This window comes from Castor canadensis, chromosome 16, assembly GCF_047511655.1.
Source record: "Castor canadensis chromosome 16, mCasCan1.hap1v2, whole genome shotgun sequence".
Taxonomy (NCBI): domain Eukaryota; kingdom Metazoa; phylum Chordata; class Mammalia; order Rodentia; family Castoridae; genus Castor; species Castor canadensis.
The window spans coordinates 86295543-86316854 of record NC_133401.1 but is presented as its reverse complement, the minus strand read 5'-3'; the positions used below and the strand labels follow the sequence as shown (position 1 = coordinate 86316854).

Below are 21312 nucleotides of genomic sequence, written 5' to 3'. Positions count from 1 at the left end.
TCTTGTGTTTTTAATTAAACAAGGTTTATGAGGTACAGTGATATGTAAATTTTATGTTTTTATCATTTTAAGTTTTAAGATATACCGGTTTAGAGCTAAAGTCTTGGTTTTATTATATGCTTCGACTTGAAATGTTCTGTAATGTTCCACAAATAAAGTCTTTAACTTGCTCATTGTAGTCTCTAAGGTTTTGCAAAATACTACTGTGTATTTCTCTGCAGTTTTTGGTGTCACAGTGGCAGTGCTGGGTGGCTCTGCTTACGGTAGATTAAAGGAACCACCGTCACCTTCTCACAGATTTGCAGAGGACAGCTGTAGGACAGCGTCCGAGGGACATAGAAGTTACTGGTGCAGAGGCTAAGGAAAAGCTGCGGTAGCATTACTGCACTCACTTGGTTTTGTATGTGCCAGTTGGCACATTATTTATTTCTTTTCATAAATAATGATGAAAATTACAATGGGAAGAAAAAAGAAGGAAAACATCTCTTAACTCCAGAATTGGAGTGCCTGAGAATTGGCAGTCTAAATCACGCGCAGAGAAAGACCTGTGAAGCAGCTGGTGAGTTTACATTTGCCTGACACCGTGCACACAGTGACCACACATGTGCTGGACAGCCCAGTGCACGGTGCATGCATGGAGGGCCTCACAGACTCAGCTGTACGTTTTGTCGTCTTTGCTTTCTGCAATCCCTGTCTCCTGAGCTCCAACATCAAGAGAAAGCCTAGGGATCAACAATTGAAGTTTCTTTGTTGATTTGATTTAAATAATAAATGTACATGGTTGTAAAAGTTTCAAACGAGGAAATGCAGCAGAAAGTAAGCTTCCTCTTAGACAAGAACTAACGCATGGCTCTGTTTTTCATCCAAGGCTGTGGGATATCGAGTGTGGTGCCTGCTTGCGAGTCCTGGAGGGCCATGAGGAGTTGGTCCGATGCATCCGCTTTGACAACAAGAGGATTGTCAGTGGCGCCTATGATGGGTGTGTGTTTCAGATTTTCAAATGTGCCACGTGGCAAGCAGCTGTAGTGCCAGGCCTGTGCCGGGTGTTTTCTGTGCAGACCAGTTGATGCCAATACACACAGGCCCAGAAAGATGTCAGTCGTGCTCAAATCGCACAGGCACAGAACCACTGTAGATGACGAGCTGACACTTGCAAAGCCGTCTTCATCAGGGCTGTGCGACTCACCCTAGAGCCAAGCTTACCTCTTTTCCTCTTTGGCCATGACTTAGGAATGAGGGGTTGGTGACTGCAAAGTACTCACTTTTGCCGCATACGTACTTCACATCTTTGCAGTGTCACACAGAGCCCAAGCTCTTGTCAGTGCCAAAGGGCTCCCTGCGCACTGACGTGCATTACCTAGCTGAAGGTTTTCTTATCTCTCTTGAAATAACATTTCTTCAGAATTTCCCAATTGTGACAATGTTACATCCTTGTTTTTTCTAAAGTGGTTCAAAAATGTGTAAAAACAAGTGTGCCACCCACTAGCTTTTACAGCAAGTCTTTTTAGTGTAGTCTTCTGGCGTGGAAAGCTTGACAGTGTACGAAAATGCTAACTTTCCACTCATCAGTCTCGTTCTCTTTCTAGGAAGATTAAAGTTTGGGACTTGCAGGCTGCCTTGGACCCCCGAGCCCCCGCCAGCACCTTGTGCTTGCGCACCTTGGTGGTATGTGTCCATGTGTCGGGGCGGGATTGTTGGGGGTGGCCTTCGGTAGCCTTACTTAGGAGGAGCAGAGGGAAGCAAACCTTCAGGGAGGTTCACTGTTGGTTCTGGTTAGTCAGAACCAGAGAGTATTTGATTTTGGTTGTTTTTGAGGCAGGGTCTCACTGTGTGTCCCAGCCTGGCCTGGCGCTCTCCATCCTCCTGTCGCAGCCTCCCATGTTGGGATTACAGACACGCACCACCCCACGCTCAGGTCACGTTTGATATGTAGGTAGGAGCACAGGCCGGCTGCTCTGTAGGTGCACTGGTGTCCTTACAAGGTTTGCTGTGTTTTCTTCCTGTAGGTTTTGAGATTCCTTAACACATCAAACTTGCACTTTTAAGGCAGAATCTCCCCTCAGACTGTGCAGGATGGACTATTGGTTTGGCATATAAGAATACTTTATTTTTAATTGTCAGATAATAATTGTATATTTATAGGGCACAATAATTTTTTTTATCTACACATACATTATAACAGAGTAAGTCTAACTAATTAACATATCCGTTTACACTGTCTTGTGCGTGTATTTGTGGTGGAAATATTAAAAATTCTCCTTTGGCAATTTTGAAATACATAGCACATGCCTGTGCGCAGTGCAGTAGCCCATTCAGATGGGCTGCGTCTACCCGACCTGTGTGCCCTTTGACCCTCCTCCCTCCACTACTTCTCCCTCCACCCCACCCCCCCACCCCGGTGGTAACCCTTCTCACCCTGTTTTTCTGAGATTGACTTTCTGTGCCTGGCCTGTTTCACTTAGGGTAATGTCCTGCAGGTCCATCTGTGTCAAAGCAATGGCAGAATTTCCTTTCTCCTTGAAGACTTGAGTAGAGAGAGGTTATTTTTATATCACCTTATTTGAGCAGCTTGACCACACTGATTGTTCCTGATAGTCTAGTTGATTCTTTTTTGTTTTTGAGGAGACATCTAAAATATTGATAGATTTTTATTATTTTCAGTAATTTTATCTTTTCATGTTTTATTTCTGTTTTCTTCACTTTTTTTCTTGTTGGCAGAGGTACTGGGGTTTGAACTCGGGTTCTTGCACTTGTTAGACAGGCACTCTGCCACTTGAGCCACACCGCCAGCCTCTGTTCCTTCTCTTCTTGCACTGAGACACCATGCTGAGCGGGCCATCTTGCCTTGTTGATTTCAGTGGGAACGCCTCTCCCGTTCCACTGTGAACTTTGATGTCATCTGTGGTGTGAGATGAGAGGGGTTGCAACACCCTCCTGTTGCTAATTAAGGTGCTGTCTCCATAGGAGCATTCTGGACGTGTGTTTCGGCTACAGTTTGATGAGTTCCAGATCATCAGCAGCTCTCACGATGACACTATTTTGATTTGGGATTTCTTAAATGTGCCTCCCAGTGCCCAGAACGAGACGCGCTCTCCCTCCAGAACATACACGTACATCTCCAGATAACAGTCTGCACTTTCACCCGTTCAGGTGAGTGCTCGGCCTCCTTGGTGATGGAGCCCAGGTCTCTGTTGGGTGCAACAGCTTTGCAGAGGTCCAGTGCAAGGCTGGTGTCCACAGTCATCAAAACAAAACAAGGCCTCATGCTTGGGACCCTGTTGTAAAATGTTTTCTGGAATGATTCGTCAGTTGTGCCATTGTGGCACCATCACAGTCTTTTCCAGTTTTATTTTGTGTATAAGAATCTCTCTTTTCTTCTGTTCTTTTACTTTAACAACCTACAAAAAACATTGTTAACAAAGCATTAAAGATCACTCTCCTGAAGGATGATGATCAGAGAGACCACTCCTGAATGATGAATCAAAGGACAGTGTTGGTTACCAGAGCCCCATAGCTTGTTCTTCATGAAAGCCCATTCTTTACGCTAGAGATGCAGCAGAGGTCCTGAGGAGCTGATGCTCAGCTCTGCTTCCAGGAAGCCTGGGGGCCATTCTAACCATCGGTGAGGGAATGTCGGACTGCTGGAAGATGACATCCTGGACACTGCTGACCGTCTGCAGCAATCTTCCCAACTCAAATCTCCAGGGGCAGTGAATTCTGTACACATTAAACCTTGTAGAGTTAATGAGTACACTTATACCTATTCATACTTCTATAAGTATACCTATATGAAGACTTGTGGTTAATCCAACTCATTTTAAAAACATTATTTAATTCTTAGTAGCTTTTTAAAATTACATATCTTCCTGTTTATTAAATATGAAAAGTACAAAGGAAGTTTACTGCAGAATTAGGAAAGCTTTTGGATGAAAATCTTGGGAACCCCTAGTCCCTAGTCACCAAGTTGCCATCTTTCGTCAAGATTCTAAAGTCCTACAAATAGATCTCTTCAAAGGAGCTTGTCTTACCAAGGGGTTAACACACCACAGCCAGGTGCCAAATTTCACTGCCTCTGTAGGCTAAGGTTAGTTTTTACATTTCTTATGTGTAAGAAAGTCATCATTGGTTCTAGCAAAAGTCTTTCCTTTTATCCTCGAATTGCCTCAGCACCTCTGTCACGTAATCACTGGCCACTCAAGTGGGTCTACACCGTCCTTCTGTTTGGTGATCAGCGTGACTATCGCACCAACTCCATACATCTTTTTGATGTGCCTTCCATCCTTTTGTGAAGTAAGTTTGTTTTGCCTCCTCTAGGTTGTTTTGGTTTTTAATCCTTTTTAATTAGATTGTGATATTCTGAGATGGCCTTTGGGAGTTTGACTAGGACAGCATTGAACTTAGACATCGTTTGGGGATATACCAATGTTCCAGCCTGTACACGTGGTGTACCCTCACTCACTTAGCTCGTTGTCAGTGTTGGGTCATTTTCATTAAATTTTTTTCCATTCTTAGCTCTTTGGAAACCTTTAGAACTATATATTTTTCCCTGTGTACATTGCTTTAGCAATTCCTCCCTAACAGCACATGAGACTAGGCTTTCAGAGAAGTCTGTACATCAGAATATAGCTGGGCCCCTGGTCTGGCCTGCCTGGGACAGGTGTGTCACTAAGCAGTTTAAATGCGCCTCTTTTGTGTTTTTAATATGTGCTGTGTCTTTGCACTCGGTGTATAGAAGAGGCACATGGTAAACTCATCTGTACAGTGTTCTTAATGAGGTAAATTACAGAATGTAGCGCCCTAAAACCAAGTTCCTTCGTTGAGAAGTGAGGTTGTGATAGCCAGTATGTTTCTCTTCAGCTTTGGTGGAAACTCCTGTTACTTCTTCCAGACCCTTCTCCCTCTTCTTTGGAACCTAAGGGTACCGCCTTGTTAGGATCCACAATTGTAAGTCAATCTTGAGACTTTTCAGTCTTACCCACTGTATAAGAAGGCAGGACTCCATATCCCGTCAACAACAGTGAAACCCAAATGTGTTTGTGTCCTCAAAGTGAGCTGCTCTTGATAGCCTTGGTGTCAGCACCAAATTGTGTTGCCTTTTTCCAGATTCTTTTCTGTTTTTTATTGTACAATGAGAAACTTATTACCATGTGACACACTAAGATTATGCAGAGTAAGAAATATGACCCCAGAGATGAGTTAGCCTCGCAGGAAGGTTCACCCTAAATATCAGGTAAGTATATCTCTGTGGTAGGAATTGTAACAATGGGTTTATTTTCCAAGTCATTTTGAAAAAAATGAATTACTACTAAGAAGTGTACGTGTAGCAGTGAATCTTACAACAGGGCAATATAATAAATAATACCATGGGGCTACTGAGAAATCAGAAAAGTAGGTAAACCAAAAGAAGGAAATAAACTCCTGCTCACAGTTTACAGTTCACAGTTAGTTCCTTTGGTATGTATCATTTCAGGCCTTTTAAAATTATGATTTGTAACTTTTGTTTTTAAGGTGCTTTTTTTGGTCTTTATTGTGAAATTATTACGTGTTAGTAATGTAGTAATTGTCTAAGTCATCATTCCCGATTGCCAAATCATACTGGGCTTGGGTAAGCCCTGCCCTCCCCTCCTTGCAGCTGTTGAAGAAAACTGCCTTGCTCCTCCTCCTGTCCTAATCTGTGATCAGGCTCTGCAAGTGCCTGGGTTAGAGCTCATCCCACCCAAAGACTAATGCCTCATTCAGGCTGTTCCACAGGAGCCCGCCAGCCTCCAGGAGTACTGGCCTCGTCCCTTGCAGTCTCTGCTCCTGGCTCCTAGTGAAACAGGTCAGGTACCGAGAGATGTCTTCAAGAAAACAGCAGTGGAAAAGGTCCGAGCTCTCGCACTGTGAGGAGGTGGTTAGGTTTCCTGTCTGTGTGAAAACTGACCACCTTTTTAAACAGTGCCTTCAAAAAAGCATACTCACTTGTAAAATGTTTCTGAATGGATTTTGACTTTGTTTTGACTTAGAACAGAAAATGTCAGCCTGCATTGTCCATGGCAATGATAAACACTGTCTCCTGCGTGATTGTTTCAGAGAATGTGTGTGCATGCTTGCATGTGTACTTACATGACTGATGCAGAAAGCGTGATTAAAATGTTCTTCTGCCTCGAGGCGATGGTGAACAAAACATGGAGCATTTGCTGGTCCTTCCCTAACCCCTGTGTTGTTCTTCTGCATGATTCATTTCTGATTATTAGCGTTCTGTTTAGCTTATTTATTTTGCATACATTGTTTGCCAGTGATAGTTGAGGGGTCTTCTGAGAGAACCATAGGCCCTTGCAGGTCCTGAATGTCACCGAAGATTGTGCCAAATGGAGAACCCAGTGTTAGCCATTTTGGTTGAATCATTTTTTAGTAGCAACAGTGAAAGATGGCAGGTGCAGGGTCAGCTTCCCTTTGAATCTCGCTATGCCACTTGCTGGGTCATTGAACCAAGTCTGCCCTTTGTGACCCTTGTTTTTCTTATTTGCAAGGCGGGTACAGTGATAGTTGGCTTGCCGTGAGGTCTCAGTGCCCTCAGAACGGCTTCCAGCGCTTTGTGCTGCTTGTTTGAGAAGCAGTCACCTTTTAGGTGGGTACGTGTATGTGCTGTGTGACTGGAGGGCCTTGTCTAACCAGAACAAACCCCATGTGCCTTTGTTTTTCAGGGTTTCCTAGTCTTGAACTACTGGCTACATGGCTTCAAATGCCTAAGTGAGTTCCTTCACAGCTGAGCTATGAAGCTGGGATTGGTTCTGGACGCTGGGTAGATGCAAAGCAGCCTCACTCTTCAAGCACCGACCTTGCTCTATTTGGAGGACACCTTCACCTCATGACTCCAAGTAGAACAGAAGCCCATGTCCTTCCCTCAGAGAAAACACCTAATGCTTCAAATGTAAATTGCGGTAGGAAAGGAGCCTATTGTCCCCTACAGAAGTAAATGGCCATCGGGAGAAGACTTGGCCTCCAGTTTACCTTGCTTTGCTCTTTGGCCTGATGTAGGAAAGTTTGGGTGCCAAACACCTACCCAGAATGTGGAGGGCTTTTCTGGTGAGAAGTCAGCATTCTCCTTTGGACTGTCCGCTACCGTGAATTCTGACTTGTATTGGGAGCGTGTTGGACACAGAAGATCTCCGGATTGTCTCAGTAATATTTTTGCATCACATTTCCTTTCTGTACTAGTTCTTTTAATTTAAGCCAGTTATATTATCTCTCCACAGGCAATAGAGTTGTTTTCTTTCTTGACGTGCTCTCTGTTCCCAGCTGTCTTCTGATACCTGGCAGAATGACACCTTTATCGTGTGCTTGCCGCCTAATTTAAGAGTGACCGCATGTAGATACAATGTACAGAACAGCTCCACCTCAAGGTCGCTGGGGTCGGCTCTTGTGCCCGAGACACTAATGCCAAGTGTGTTCGTTGGCGCTTAGCAGGACCGGGCTCAGGAGCTAACACCAGGCTAGTGTGGATTACCTAGGACCTTTCCTGCAGTATTCACACTGCGCTTTTATTTCGTCACTGTCATTGCGTGTGTGGTGTGTGTTTTTAATGGGAATCTTGTTTTGAAACGTAACTCCTCAAGTTAACACAGGTGTTTTCTTTGTTGTGCAGTGTACGCCATAGGCAGGCACCTTAGCAGGTTTTTTCTTTTCCTCTCAAGTACCAGTGGTCACTTCCCACAGTGTGTGCTTGGCTTTGGGTCAAAGCCACCCTTGTGTGTGGCAGTGACCATGGGAGTGAGAACAAGAAGCCTTGTTGACAGGACCCTGCCTGTCAGGGCGTGTGGGCAGTGGGTGGACTGGAGCCTGCAAGGCAGGTCAGCTGGTCCAGAGTCGCCCAGGTGTGCGAATGGCAGGGTCCATTGCACTGGTCATGCTCAGAAAGGACAGTGGTGCCAGTTGGCACCCTTTCCCTCTTGCAATATTAGTCTTGATCCCCCTCGCCTTGCGTCCAAAGATCAAGGAGGTGATACCACTTTTAAGGACCAACAGACCGCCCTGTGCTGGCAAGAAGCTTCCTCCTGCTCTGCTGCCCTTGGCTGGAGAGCAGAGTGGACATCATGGTTTCTGTGATTTGTGGATTGGGCTGGCTTTACTTTTTAGTTTCTCTTTTCCCTTTTTTATTTTTTGATATATTCTTCTCACGTGCTACTAAATTTTGTTTTTGAGAGGTTGAGTCTCAAACTGTAAGAAAATAAAGCTCCACTCAGCAGGCAGTGCTATATCAGCGGTGGCCATGGACCTGGGTGACTGGGCCACTGCCTGGCACAGTGCTGCTGCCAGAAGCCAGGAAAGCCCCACGGGAGGGAGGCGAGTTCTGGACGATGGCTTTTTGTCATTTCTGCATGTTTATTAAGAAGGCCGTCTGGATCCTTGGGAACTCATGGCCTTTGAATATGCACATAACCTTTGACTTGTGCCTACTAAATTATAGCAGGGGACTTTGGGCACCCGAGGAGCTGACTTTCTGGGATTACGGCAGTGACTCCCAGCTGTCCTCTGGACTTTATTTTGCTAACCATAATTGAGCAACTGTAAATTACGGCTATATAATGTTTCAAAGCACTGGGATAGTCTAATTCTAACTTGTAATTAATTATGTTTGCAGTTATCTGTTTGAAATACATTTGTGTCTGAACAGCTATTGAAACTGTTAAATTGTACAGAAATTATTCATGACAGCTTTGTACTGTGGAATGTGCTCAAGTAAAGACAAGTTTGACCTTTGTCCAATAAATTGCTAAGTAATGTCAATAAATCGAGTATGAGTATTACCTCTGAATGGCTTCATGCAGTTGTTACCAGCTACGAATTCAAAGCCGATATGCTTAGTGAAGTGCTGCAGTAGTGGCCTGCTCTCTCAAGAAAGTCTTCAGAAAACTGTATGTGCCATTGAGGTTTATGGATTTGAAAAATCTGCTCTGTAAAATGACACTGAAGGCAGAGTGACCTGGTCGTGAGTGTCTTGAGGGACATGACTCCTAGTCTCCATGCACAGCCGCTTCACACGCACACACTTGCTTCACGCATTGCAGTGCAGATGCCCCACGGGGCTTCCAGGTGTGGAAGATGGGGGTGGTGAGGGGTGTGAGAAAGAGCGTTCCAGGTATCCCTGAACTTGGGAGTAAACTGGCCTAGTGCCGGCGCCTCTCTTCTCCCCAGGGCAGGGCTGGCTCAGGCGTCCCCATTCCTCAAACATTGTGAGTTGAATTCGAGGATTTTGATGCAATCACCCCCCAACCAAGTTTCTAATTAAAATGTTCTTGAAATCTGTTACGTGATTTACAAACTATGAAAAGTGATTTCTCCTCTCTCCCTCTATGTAGTGTCTTTACCAGTTTCTTGCCTGTCCTTTGACAGATTTACCCTGTGGTTAGGAGAGCACACCCATAGACACACACACTGGCCATTTTTCTTTTCAGTGCTGTGCATCGAACCCGGGGCCTGTGTGTTGACTGCACGCTCTGTTCCTGAGTCACACCACCAGCAACCTTTTCAGTTTGGTAGTGTGCTCTGCCCCGGGGTTTTCATCTACCACTGTTTAGATCATTGTATGTGTACCTCACTCTTGTTAGTGGCTGCATAGTATTTGGTTATAAGAACATGCCACCATTGAGCCAGTTCAGTTGAGGGTGAACATTTGCTTTGTCTCTCACCTGTCCAGTATGGATTGTCCTTTTTCACAGGGCACTGTTGCAGGTGACTCAGGCTTGTCCTCATGAACACAGGGACGAACCTTAAGCACTGCAAGAGTAGATGGAGCTCAGTGCTAGATGGGATCTGCCCTCTCCCTTCCCATTTCCTCCCTCCCATAGCTGGTGCTCAGTAGATACCAGTCTCTTTTCTTCTTTGATAAGTGACGTATTTCTGCCTGAGGTGAATCAGAACCTGGACTGGTGGTTGCCACTTGAGCCTATTTGTTTTCTAGTGCATGAGAAGGTAGGAAGTCAGCCATCTGGCTGATGTCCTCTCACTCATTAGCTGCCTGGCAACCCCTCTTGAATCTTCGCTTCCCAGGTTTGGAGCTCAAGCCCTGGAGGGCGTGTGCCTGAGCTTCAGGTGATCTTGGAAGAACACACACCCAGTGGTGCTAGCTCAAAATCTTCACGAAGAGCTGAGAACCGATTATGTAAAACCCAGCCTATAAAAATTGGTGACTTTTCTTTTTTTAATGAATGTGTGGCACCCGTGTGCACCTCTGAACAAGCGTGATCTTAGGCTCTTATTAGTGACATGTCAAAGCCTTGTGTCTTAAGTTTGAAGCACTGAAGAGGGAAAAGGGGCAGTATACACTAAGTGCTCAATAGGCGTGTTTTTGAGTAGTGACCCAAAAAAACAGGAGGAAGAAGCAGCCAAGCACTGGCACCCAGCGGGTCCCCCGTTACGTGGCGCGTGCTCATACGAGATGCTCCTGTGCCAGCTGCGTTCAGGCTGAAGCGAGGCGGGTTTTGGGCCTGAGATTGGGCCTCCTGGCTTCCGGCAGGATCCCGGGAGCTGGTCTCTGAAGAGCCCCGGGCCTGGGGGTCCTGCTCGCCCACTGCACAAACCTGGGTCTCAGCAAGAAGGAAGGAAGGACTGAGTAGATGGCCGTGGGCTTATCTGCCCACGGATGTGTCCCCATGTCTCAGTGCCTGCTGGTGGCCCAGGAGAAATCCTACACTGCCCCACTGCCTCCAAGTTCCCGTTATCCACTCACCCTGTCTCCAGGGCTTTGTTCGGTTCTGTTGCCCAGGGCGTGAGTTACTGCTGGCTGGCCTGGGAGAACTGGGTTTAGTGTGCTATGGGAGGGGAGCTGCCCAGCCTGGCGTTCTGGTGTGGTCTCGGGACAAAAGGAGTCCCTCTGCCCTTCACCACCATCCTCCGTCTTGCTGACTTGCGGGTGCTCACAGAGCACCGGTCTTGGGACCCTGCTGGAGACCATTCTCGGGATTGTTCCCCAAGCATTGGACGGAGCAAGGAGCTACACTTTGGGCCCAGAGGCCTGGCTCACTTCCACAGCTCAGCCGTGCGATTGACAGCAGCCAGGGCCTCTGTTGCTTTGAACCTGAGCTTTCTCCACTAGAAGCCAGTACTTTGTGATTACGGTAGAGATGAAATGTGTGCCAGGCCCGTGAGAGACTGTGGCTAGCACAGTGCCTGGTAGCTTCGAAGATGGCTTTTACACAGAATGCGTAGGGCAGAAATGGTAAAGGGCTTTGTGGAGTCTGGGATGGTGTGACCAGAGACCAGCAAATCGTGCCCAGGCAAGTCCCAGGCCCATGTGGGCCTCTTGCGGGAAGTCCAGGAGTGACTCTTAGGAAGAATGTCAGTGGTCACCAGCGAGGGCCAGCGAGGGTGTAACCGGACCGTTTTGGGTGGGTGGAGGAGAGGGAGATGGAGCAGGAATTTCCACTCAGTGGTTTGCATGGATTTTGTTGTCAAGAGCCACACAGCCTTAAAGGAAGAGGACCTGTGGCTTCTCCAGGGGGGTTCTGGGAAGAGAGACGTGCACAGTGCACATTGTATTGTCCCCAGAGTTGGCTACATCTTCGGGTGGTGGCTGTCTCTGATCCCCCGCACCCCTGCAGGTTATGAATTCTTACCATTCTGTGGTTGGAGAAACCGAGCCTCAGGGCTCTTGCCAGCGAGCAGCCGGGCCTCACTTTGCTTCTGGCCAGTCTTGGTGACCATGCTGACCTCTGCGGGCAGCCCTGGCAGCTCCGTCTCCACGCTTTGTGGCTCCTTGGCACTGGGATTCCAGCTGAGCCCCCTGGGAGCCAGGCTTTGGGCTGTGCCACCCCTTAACGCTGACGGACCTCTGCCCTCCCAGCCTCTTTCTCCTGTCCCGTGCCCTGGGGAAGGCAGGTGTTTCCGCGAGGAAGTGCGAAGGGCGTGCGGGGAGGGGGCCGGGGCCAGGCAGAGGAGTTGTGGTCAATCCTGGGGCAGTGGAGGCAGGAGGGAGATGCCAAGGTCAGAACAGGACAGAACGTGGAGGAGGTGAGGGTGCATTGAGAACCTCGGGGCCAGGACACGGGAGAACCACGCAAATGCCCTGGTGCAGACCGTCGAATTGCCAGACACGTGAAGACAGGGCGGTGGGCGTGCGGTGGGACAGGTGTGGGCCTCTGAGCCCAGACTCCGGTGATCGGAGCAACCATGCAAGGGACAGAGGAAAGGTGTTTGGGGCACAGGTGCAGAAATGCAGGGACACCGAGGTTGGCTTGGGTCGCAATGGCGGTGCCCTGGAGAACCGGAGGAATGCAGAGGCAACTGCACGAGGGAAAAGGGCCCGGGAGGGGAGGACAAGGCTGTGGCACAGGAGAGCAGGACCTGGAAGCTGGGGTACACCGTTGCCTGCAGGCTGCCTGGGACACCTAAATCCCCCTCTCCTTCCAGGACACCTGGGCTCGCTCTCTGCTGGCCAGGCCCTGGTGGCACCCACACAGGCTCCAGCGGCCCATCTGCGCCCCAGGGATGAGGAGATAAAAGGGACCTGGGGACCTTTCCACCAAAGGCGAAAGCATTTTATAGACGGGGCTGCGAGGGTTTGTCTCAGGAAATTTCATCATGTCTCCGAGAAGGGGACGTTAATTGGCCCGGGCTCCGTGCCCCTGTCGTGTGGGAGCACGAGGTGCCCAGGTCAGCCCCCGGTCAGCGGCACCGGGGTCTTTAGTGCCCTCTGCATACCTCGTTTCTGGAAGTTTTTCCTTTAAAAACAGCTCTGGCTCCTTTGACAGATGGTGACATTCCGCTAGCATATGGAATATTTTTCAAAACACATCCGAAAGCCCGTCTCGAACGGAGGGCCAGACAAAGCAGGCAAACGGTGGAGAAGTGCTTGGGGACACCTGCTCCTGGGGACACCCCCTTCCGTCTCTGTTCAGTGTCCCCCAGACGCCTGGTCCCCAGGTCCCCAGAGGGTGCTGAGCTCCAGTGAGTTTGCCCTTGGCCAATGTCAGGAGTCCTGTGGACATGGCCTCCAGGGAAGTGACAAATGCCTCACCTAACGGGTGACAACTGTGTGCAACATACATCACGTCTTCCCTGCTGGAGTCCACCTACTGTGCACACTGGCCACAGGTCGGATCACGTCACTGCCCAGCCAGCCAGCACTTCCCATCAGGCCACCGTGGTCCTTAGAATCTGGTACCAGGTCCTTGCTGTGGTCTGCCATCTTGGATCGTGCTTCCTTCTGCCCCCTCCCCGTTCTGCTACAGCACTGAGCAGGGTGGCCAGGGTCCTGGGCAGTGCTGTCAGAGGTGCCCTTCCTCCACGAGGGAGTGACGTCATCCAATGGAGAGACACCATGGTGAGTTTCGAACTCAATGATGACCTGAAGCCAGCTGTGTAAGGCGCCTCCTTTACTGGTTCGTTTCCACGGGGAGGGTGCTTTCCCATCAGCCCAGGTGTTAGCAACCACGGACTGGATGGCGGGACGTAGTCTAAGAGGCCGTGGGGTATTAGTCGCCCATGAAGAAGAGTGGATTTATATTGTTCGCAGGAAAATGGATGGAGCAAGAGAACACGGTGTTAAGCCATATAAGCGAGACTCAGACAAATGCCCCACGTCGCTCACACGTGCAATGCTCCATGGTCGGCTGGCTCCATTGCTTTTGGGACCATGCAGAAACATGGTGGAAGGGTGTTGCTGAGAAGAGCCTGGAAGCGGAGAGAAGTTGGCATGGTTTCCCGAGTGTTTTCCACCCGAGGTTGATTGAATCCATGATGTGAAACCCTGGGATATGGAGACGCGGCTGTAGGGCTTTTCTGATTTCCCAGAGTCCGGAGAGGGGAACAGCCTTGTGGCCCCCTGAGGACTGAGGCCTTGCTTGTCTCGTTGGCAGACGTTTTGGGGCATGGTGGTCACAGTTCCCTGAAGGACTGTGCTCACATTGAGGCGCAGGCAGGCCGTGTCCCTTGAGGTCCCCCGCTAGGAACACGCAGCACGAGGACCTGACTCTCTTGCTGGGCCTTCCCCCCTGCTGCTTCCTCCCCAGCCCAGCACCTGGGCTTCCCCCTCGCCCCAAATCTGAGCTGCCATGGTCTAGGACTGGACCCTGGAATCCTGCTCTCAGCGTCATTGGGCAAACTCCTCAGCTCTCTGAGCCCCAGTCTCCTCATCAAACTAAGAGTTCAGCGAGTGACTGAAAATAATGTTGCCTTCTGTGCTCCCAGAAGAAGAGCAACGTCCAGTGAAGGGTCAGCACTAACGCTTGTAAGATGCATTTTCAGCCTTCTACCCAGGGATAGAAGGCCAATTCCACCCGGCTTGTGCAAAGAAGGGCTTCAGGCACGGCTGGATCTGGGAGGTCCAGCTATGCCTCTCACCTCTTTCTGCCTCTCTGTCTGGCTTTTCTCTACACAGTCTCATTCCAGGTAGTGGCCAGGTGGGCCCAGCACCCCTCAGAGTACACCCTGTCCTCTGAGGATCTCTGATAGACACAGCTCTCTTCCCAGAGGTCTGATTTAGGTCTCTGTGGCTCACATGGAGCCTTTGCTCACCTTAAAACCCATCATTGCAGGCAAGGGAATGCTGGGTTCCCATTGGCCAGGCTTGGAGGCAGGGCTTGGAGTCCACTGTCCACAAACTGCACGGACGGGGGGCAGATCCCCGAAGATTGCAGTCCTAAGGGGCAATAGTTCCTAAAAAATCCATCATAGGGGAGAAAAGGCCTGCGATCAGGTGAGCCTGGGAAAGACCACATTACCGAGCGAAGGCCACACAGGTTTACCTTCTGCAGGGCTCCTTGACACCTTCCACGTGCCAGGGCACCACGTTGTTACCGGCCACAGTGGGCTGGTCACGCGTGGTTGACCTAGGGACCTTCTTTTCCCTGTGGGCAGCAGCGTGGGAAACGCCACTGTCGACAGGAGCGGCTCTTCCCCTGCGATCGGCGTGATTCACTCATCTGTGTCCATGGCACCCGTGGGCGGCTTCACGCGGCTCTGAGCTGAGCGGGGTTGCTATGGTGACAGGAAGGATGAAGCACCTGGGTGTCAACTTCGGGTCTTCTCTTTCTTGGGGTTGGGCTGGAGTGACAGCATGGCGTGCTCTGGAAAGATGTCACAAAGTGTAGAAGATTACGTGTCACAATGGCCAGGAAGGGGAGAGAGAGAGAGAGAGGAGAGCGAGCGTGGAGAGGGAGGGATGGAGAGAGAGGGAATGGGGGAGGGAGAGGGAGGGGAAAGAGGGGAGGGAAAGGAGAGAGAGAGAGAGAGAGAGAGAGAGAGAGAGAGAGAGAATTCCAACCCTTGGACTTTCTCCTTTTCCCCTTTGAGTCCATCTGTGGGACGGTGCTGCCCACTTTCCGCATGGGTCTCCCCCTTACTTAAATGTCCGGAAGCCCCTCACATGCACAGGCCATGCTTTCCTAATCTGGTGGTCTCCATCCAGTCAAGTTGACCTTCAAGATCGACCACAGCACTCCCCGAGCAGCTGTTCGCTCTACAGCCATCCACAAGGCTTCGAAGGTGTCTTTGGAGGCAGAGGTGGTGACAACAGAGGGCCACCCTTCAACCGCCATCCAGCCTTTTCAAACCGTCCTGTCAACTTAGTGTCCATGCCTGGCAACAACCCCTGGGGGCCATTCCGAGTGGCTTGGCGGGGTGGACTGGCTCTGCCTGTCCCGGTCCTCCTGCCAATCTACCCTCGATCGCCCAGGGCCTTCCCGGCGGCAGCTAACTTTTCTAGAGGACTTGGCGTGAGCTGGGCATGGCATCAAGGAATTTCTGTGACATAATTTCACTAAAGTTCCTCAAATATCGATCAAGTAGATGCTACGGTTAACGGCTGAGCTCTGACATGGCTCGAGGACTTGTCCAAGGTCACCGGCCAACAGACAGGAAAAGCGGGGTTTGAATCCCGGGTCATCCCGTTGTCTTTCTGGCTGCACACAGACCTCAGAAATTGCAAACATGTCTGTGAGTCAGATGTGGCCTACAGATATGTTGTGTTTGGCCCAGGCTCTTTCAAAGCCATTTGAACTAGTCGCCAACGTTTAAAAATTGCAAGCCTCACACTGAAAAACAAAGTCCGTTCTTTCCTGCTTCTCTTGAAAAAAAAATTCAGAATTCTGGTGACACTGGGCACACATTCCTGCCTGGCAGAGATGGATTGGTGCTGACAGCTCATTGACAGCTGTCCCCTCCGGGGACAGTCCCCACCACTCCCTGCTTCCTTCTCGACCCAAGACCAAGCGTGGGATGTCACAGCTCCATGTGAGCTCACTGCAAGTCTCAGGCCTGCTCCTGTTGGGGGAGGGTGTGAGCTTGTTGCTCCCACTGACCACTAAGTGTCCCTGCTGGCTCCTGACCCCAGTGGCTTGGGGCTTCTGGCATGTCCCTCTGCAGCTTCACTGGACCGATCTCTGCTGGTGAAGGTCTCATCGAGGGACTAGCAGAGTTGGAAAGAGCCCAGCTCCACCCCTGCCCCACAAGCTTTGGTTTAGTGGCCAGGGATGGCCACTCTCCTGCCAGTGTTGGTCTTGGGTACCTGGCCCCACCGTCTTCTTTCAAATCCTCCCCCTGAGAGCCATGGCCTGGATTATCATGAAACCTGAGTGCACGAGCAAGAGGCACAACCCTTCAGGCCCAGCCCAGTCATTTCTGCCCCGTTCTGTTTGTTTAACCTCTGTGCGGGCAGGACGCAGGCTCAGAAAGACTTCCGTGATATTCTTACAGCAGTTCTGGCCGGTGGCAGGGACCCAGTGAAAGCCAGGACAGGGGAGCTGGTGGCCACAATCCAGGCAGGATGGGAGGAGAGGACTGGGGACGAAAGTAACGCTCACAGCCCCTTTGCAAATGGGACTTCTAGGTGTCCATCCATGCATGAGAACATTAGGCGCAGAGAGGTGGCGCCCCTGTCCAAGGCCACAGAGCAAGTTAGAGGAGGGAAGAGAAATGAAATGTTTTCTAGTGTTCAGAATAACCCCAAATCCAGGCACGTAGATGACATGGTGGTGATGGTGGTGATGGCGATGGTGATGGTGATGGTGGTGATGGTGATGGCGGTGATGGTAACAATGGTGATGGTGATGATGATGGTGGTGGTGATGCTGGTGGTGATGGTGATGGTGATGTGGTGATGGTGGTGGTGGTGATGGTGATGGTGATGGTGATGGTGGTGGTGGTGATGCTGGTGGTGATGGTGATGTGGTGATGGTAACAATGGTGATGGTGATGATGGTGGTGGTGATGGTGGCGATGCTGGTGGTGATGGTGATGGTGATGGTGGTGGTGGTGATGGTGGTGGTGGTGGTGGTGGCGATGCTGGTGGTGATGGTGATGTGATGGTGATGGTGGTGATGGTTGTGGTGGTGATGGTAACAATGGTGATGGTGATGATGGTTATGGTGGTGGTGGTGATGGTAACAATGGTGATGGTGATGATGATGGTGGTGGTAATGATGGTGGTGGTGATATCATGGTGGTGATTCTGGTGATGCTGGTGATGGTGATGGTGATGGTGATGGTGGTGGTGATGGTGGTGATGCTGGTGGTGATGGTGATGGTGATGATGGTGGTGGTGGTGATGGTGGTGATGGTGATGGCGGTGATGGTAACAATGGTGATGGTGATGATGGTGGTGGTGATGGTGGCGATGCTGGTGGTGATGGTGATGTGATGGTGATGGTGATGGTGGTGGTGGTGATGGTGGTGGTGGTGGTGGTGATGGTGATGGTGGTGGTGTTGATGGTGATGGCGGTGATGGTAACAATGGTGATGGTGATGATGCTTATGGTGGTGGTGTTGATGGTAACAATGGTGATGGTGATGATGGTTATGGTGGTGGTGGTGATGGTAACAATGGTGATGGTGATGATGGTTATGGTGGTGGTGGTGATGGTAACAATGGTGATGGTGATGATGATGGTGGTGGTAATGATGGTGGTGGTGATATCATGGTGGTGATTCTGGTGATGCTGGTGATGGTGATGGTGATGGTGATGGTGGTGGTGATGGTGGTGATGCTGGTGGTGATGGTGATGGTGATGGTGGTGATGGTGATGGCGGTGATGGTAACAATGGTGATGGTGATGATGGTGGTGGTGATGGTGGCGATGCTGGTGGTGATGGTGATGTGGTGGTGATGGTGGTGATGGTTGTGGTGGTGATGGTAACAATGGTGATGGTGATGATGGTTATGGTGGTGGTGGTGATGGTAACAATGGTGATGGTGATGATGATGGTGGTGGTAATGATGGTGGTGGTGATATCATGGTGGTGATTCTGGTGATGCTGGTGATGGTGATGGTGATGGTGGTGGTGATGGTGGTGATGCTGGTGATGGTGATGGTGGTGGTGATGGTGGTGATGCTGGTGGTGATGGTGATGGTGATGGTGGTGGTGGTGATGGTAGTGATGGTGATGGCGGTGATGGTAACAATGGTGATGGTGATGGTGGCGATGCTGATGGTGATGGTGATGTGATGGTGATGGTGGTGATGGTGGTGGTGGTGGTGGCAATGCTGGTGGTGATGGTGATGTGGTGATGGTGATGGTGGTGGTGGTGATGGTGGTGGTGGTGGTGGCAATGCTGGTGGTGATGGTGATGTGATGGTGATGGTGGTGATGGTGGTGGTGGTGATGGTAACAATGGTGATGGTGAAGATGGTTATGGTGGTGGTGCTGATGGTAACAATGGTGATGGTGATGATGATGGTGGTGGTAATGATGGTGGTGGTGATATCATGGTGGTGATTCTGGTGATGCTGGTGATGGTGATGGTGGTGGTGATGGTGGTGATGCTGGTGGTGATGGTGATGGTGATGATGGTGGTGGTGGTGATGGTGATGGTGGTGATGGTAACAATGGTGATGGTGGTGATTCTGGTGATGCTGGTGATGGTGATGGTGATGATGGTGGTGATGGTGATGACGGTGGTGATGGCTGTGGTGATGGTGATGGTGGTGATGGTGATGATGGTGGTGATGGTGATGGTGGTGATGGTGATGGTGATTCTGGTGATGCTGGTGATGGTGATGGTGATGGTGATGGTGGTGGTGATGGTGATGACGGTGGTGATGGCGGTGGTGATGGTGATGGCGGTGATGGTGATGATGGTGGTGATGGTGATGGCGGTGATGGTGATGGTGGTGGTGGTGGTGATGCTGGTGATGCTGGTGATAAGAACTGAAAGTCACAGGACCTTAAGGGTCTTCTACAGTCTGGGTATTGTCATCCATCAAGGCATTACCCAGGTTCCTTTTGGCATGCCTTCCTCAGCTGTTCTTGTAGAGTGGTTAAGGGTCAGGACATTGGCATTGGCATGCATGGGAAACTGAGTCAGGCCCTGACACTGAGCAGCTGGTGACTTCAGGTGAGTTATGTAAATTCCATGAGCCTCAGTTTCCTCATCTGTGACACAGGATAGGAGTAAGTCCTGGGAATTTTGTGACGTGAAGGAAGTGGTGTACAGAGAACATGGAGCCTGTGGTGACTTCTCACTCAACAAATGCTGCCTTCTTCTGTTTCACCGTGAACCATCAGTGGAGGCCTCGCCCACAGCTGGGTCTGGCCACCACCCTGAGCCTGGAGTCTTTGGGAGGCAACAGCAGAATCAGATTCCAACTCCAGGCCCCCAATTTCCTGCCTATGTGACTTGGAGGAATCTCACACCCTGCAGAGGACCCCAGAATTCTCATTGGTACAGCAAGCCATGGTGGGGATATGGCCTGCTGTGCAGGTGTGTCGGGAATTAAACACACTGCTTGCAAGGTGCTGAACGCTGTAGGCACAAAACCAGATTATTGTTTGTACGGAGGCTGGGGCTAACCTCAGAGGGTCGGGTGCCACACGCATACTTCCTTTCTCCCAGGAAATCCACGGTGCCTTCCCACAGGTCAACTGCACACTCAGAAGCCAAATTCAGGGACAGATGGGGAAGCAGAACGTTGCAGGACGACCTGCAACAGTGGATGCTTTGCCTCCTCCCAGTGCATTAACTTCTCAGTCACAATGCAGGCGTGCATGCACTCTTGTTTCTAAAACCCAGGCCAGCTCCTGACGCCCCACATGCCTGGACATAGCGCAGTCGGGGTGATCCAGCCACTTCCCCAGTTGAATTCAGGTTTCCAGCTGTTGATTTGGGTTTGCACCTCGTTGTATTCTGGGTTGACCCTCCACCCTCACTCCCCATTCCCTTTTGGAGTGGCAGCATGGATAGAATGGCAGGGGCAGGGGTCCTCTTGTCCTCTCATTTTCTCTACTTTTCTCTACCTTGGCTGCTTGGTGCTAAGTGACCGTTCCACTAAATGGTGGCCTTGACCTCTGTGTGCTTGCTGGAGCCTTGTGAGATCTGTCACGTGGCCTCAGGAGATGTGGTGGACCTGAGGTCCCTCCAGTCTTCCCAAGTGCTCACACCCAGCGTTTCCATCCTTCCACATAGGGTGGGGACCCGTGTGCTTTCCCCTACCCTGGAAACGCTGTGACCCATGCCCCCGACCAGGGTCTCAGCCCTTACAGCACCCACAGGCTGCTTTGCAGAACTCCAGGCTCAGGCAGATGCTGGCACCTCTCTCGAGGCCAGGAAAGCAGCATTTGAACCCAGGCCTGTCCGATCTCCACGCTGGCCTTCCCTTTGCTGTGCTGCGTGTCCCTGGTCTCAGCAAGAAACCCAACTTAGGACAGTAGAAGAATGCTTGTCTGGGTGACAGTTCAGAGAAAACCTTTTCAGGGTCTCTCTCATCAGAGGGGACAGAGGCCCAGGGAGGAGAAGTCACTTACCCAAGGTCACACAGCTAAGAGTCAAGCCCAGGATTGGAACTCATCTTTCCAGTGCTCATCCACTGCTCCCCGCCGTCCCAGCCCTGGAAGGCCTCTTGACTGGAGAGGCCATTGCCCAGCCCTGGGATGACATGGACGTCCACTGGATGTCATTATTTCTCCACCGAAAGCTCACTGGGCCTTTTCCTTGGCCACGCAGCAGGATCCCCCTTCCTGGGCAAGGAAATTTTGTACTGGCTGCTCAGGTGTCCGCTCCCTCTCCGTTTGGCTCCAAGACAGGAGGGAAAGCCTGCTGCTGTTTTCGTAGGGTGCTGAGGCTTTGTCCCCTCCCTCCTGGACACTGACCACTGTGGCCTTTCTTCGCTCCTTCCCTGTCCCCCGCCACCTCCTGTTCACTCTACCCAAACTCTGAGCAGCAAATGTCCTCCCATCTGGTCCCCGCTCCTGGCACAGAGGCGGCCGTGGCTCGCTCTCAGCTGTGGCTTCAGGTCGGAGCAGGATGCAGAGAGGAAACACCGCTGGTGGGGACAGTGTGCGCTTGCTGAGGCCAGGGCTGTGTGCTGGTCACAGGCAGGAGTGGACGCGTTTTCAGGT

At 50.6% G+C, this 21312-nt stretch overlaps 1 protein-coding gene across 8 annotated transcripts in view; it reads left to right on the top strand.

The window, feature by feature from the left end:
* Fbxw11 (F-box and WD repeat domain containing 11) overlaps positions 1 to 8789 on the top strand; it is a 102509-nt gene extending 93720 nt beyond the window's left edge. For all 8 annotated transcript variants that reach the window (XM_020180305.2, XM_020180306.2, XM_020180308.2 and 5 more), the window contains 4 exons: positions 869 to 979; positions 1587 to 1665; positions 2965 to 3150; positions 6687 to 8789. In XM_020180305.2, coding sequence (XP_020035894.1) covers positions 869 to 979; positions 1587 to 1665; positions 2965 to 3126 — 352 coding nt within the window. In that variant the 3' untranslated portion in view covers positions 3127 to 3150; positions 6687 to 8789. The remainder of the gene's footprint in view (positions 1 to 868; positions 980 to 1586; positions 1666 to 2964; positions 3151 to 6686) is intronic.
* The last annotated feature ends 12523 nt before the right edge of the window (positions 8790 to 21312 follow it).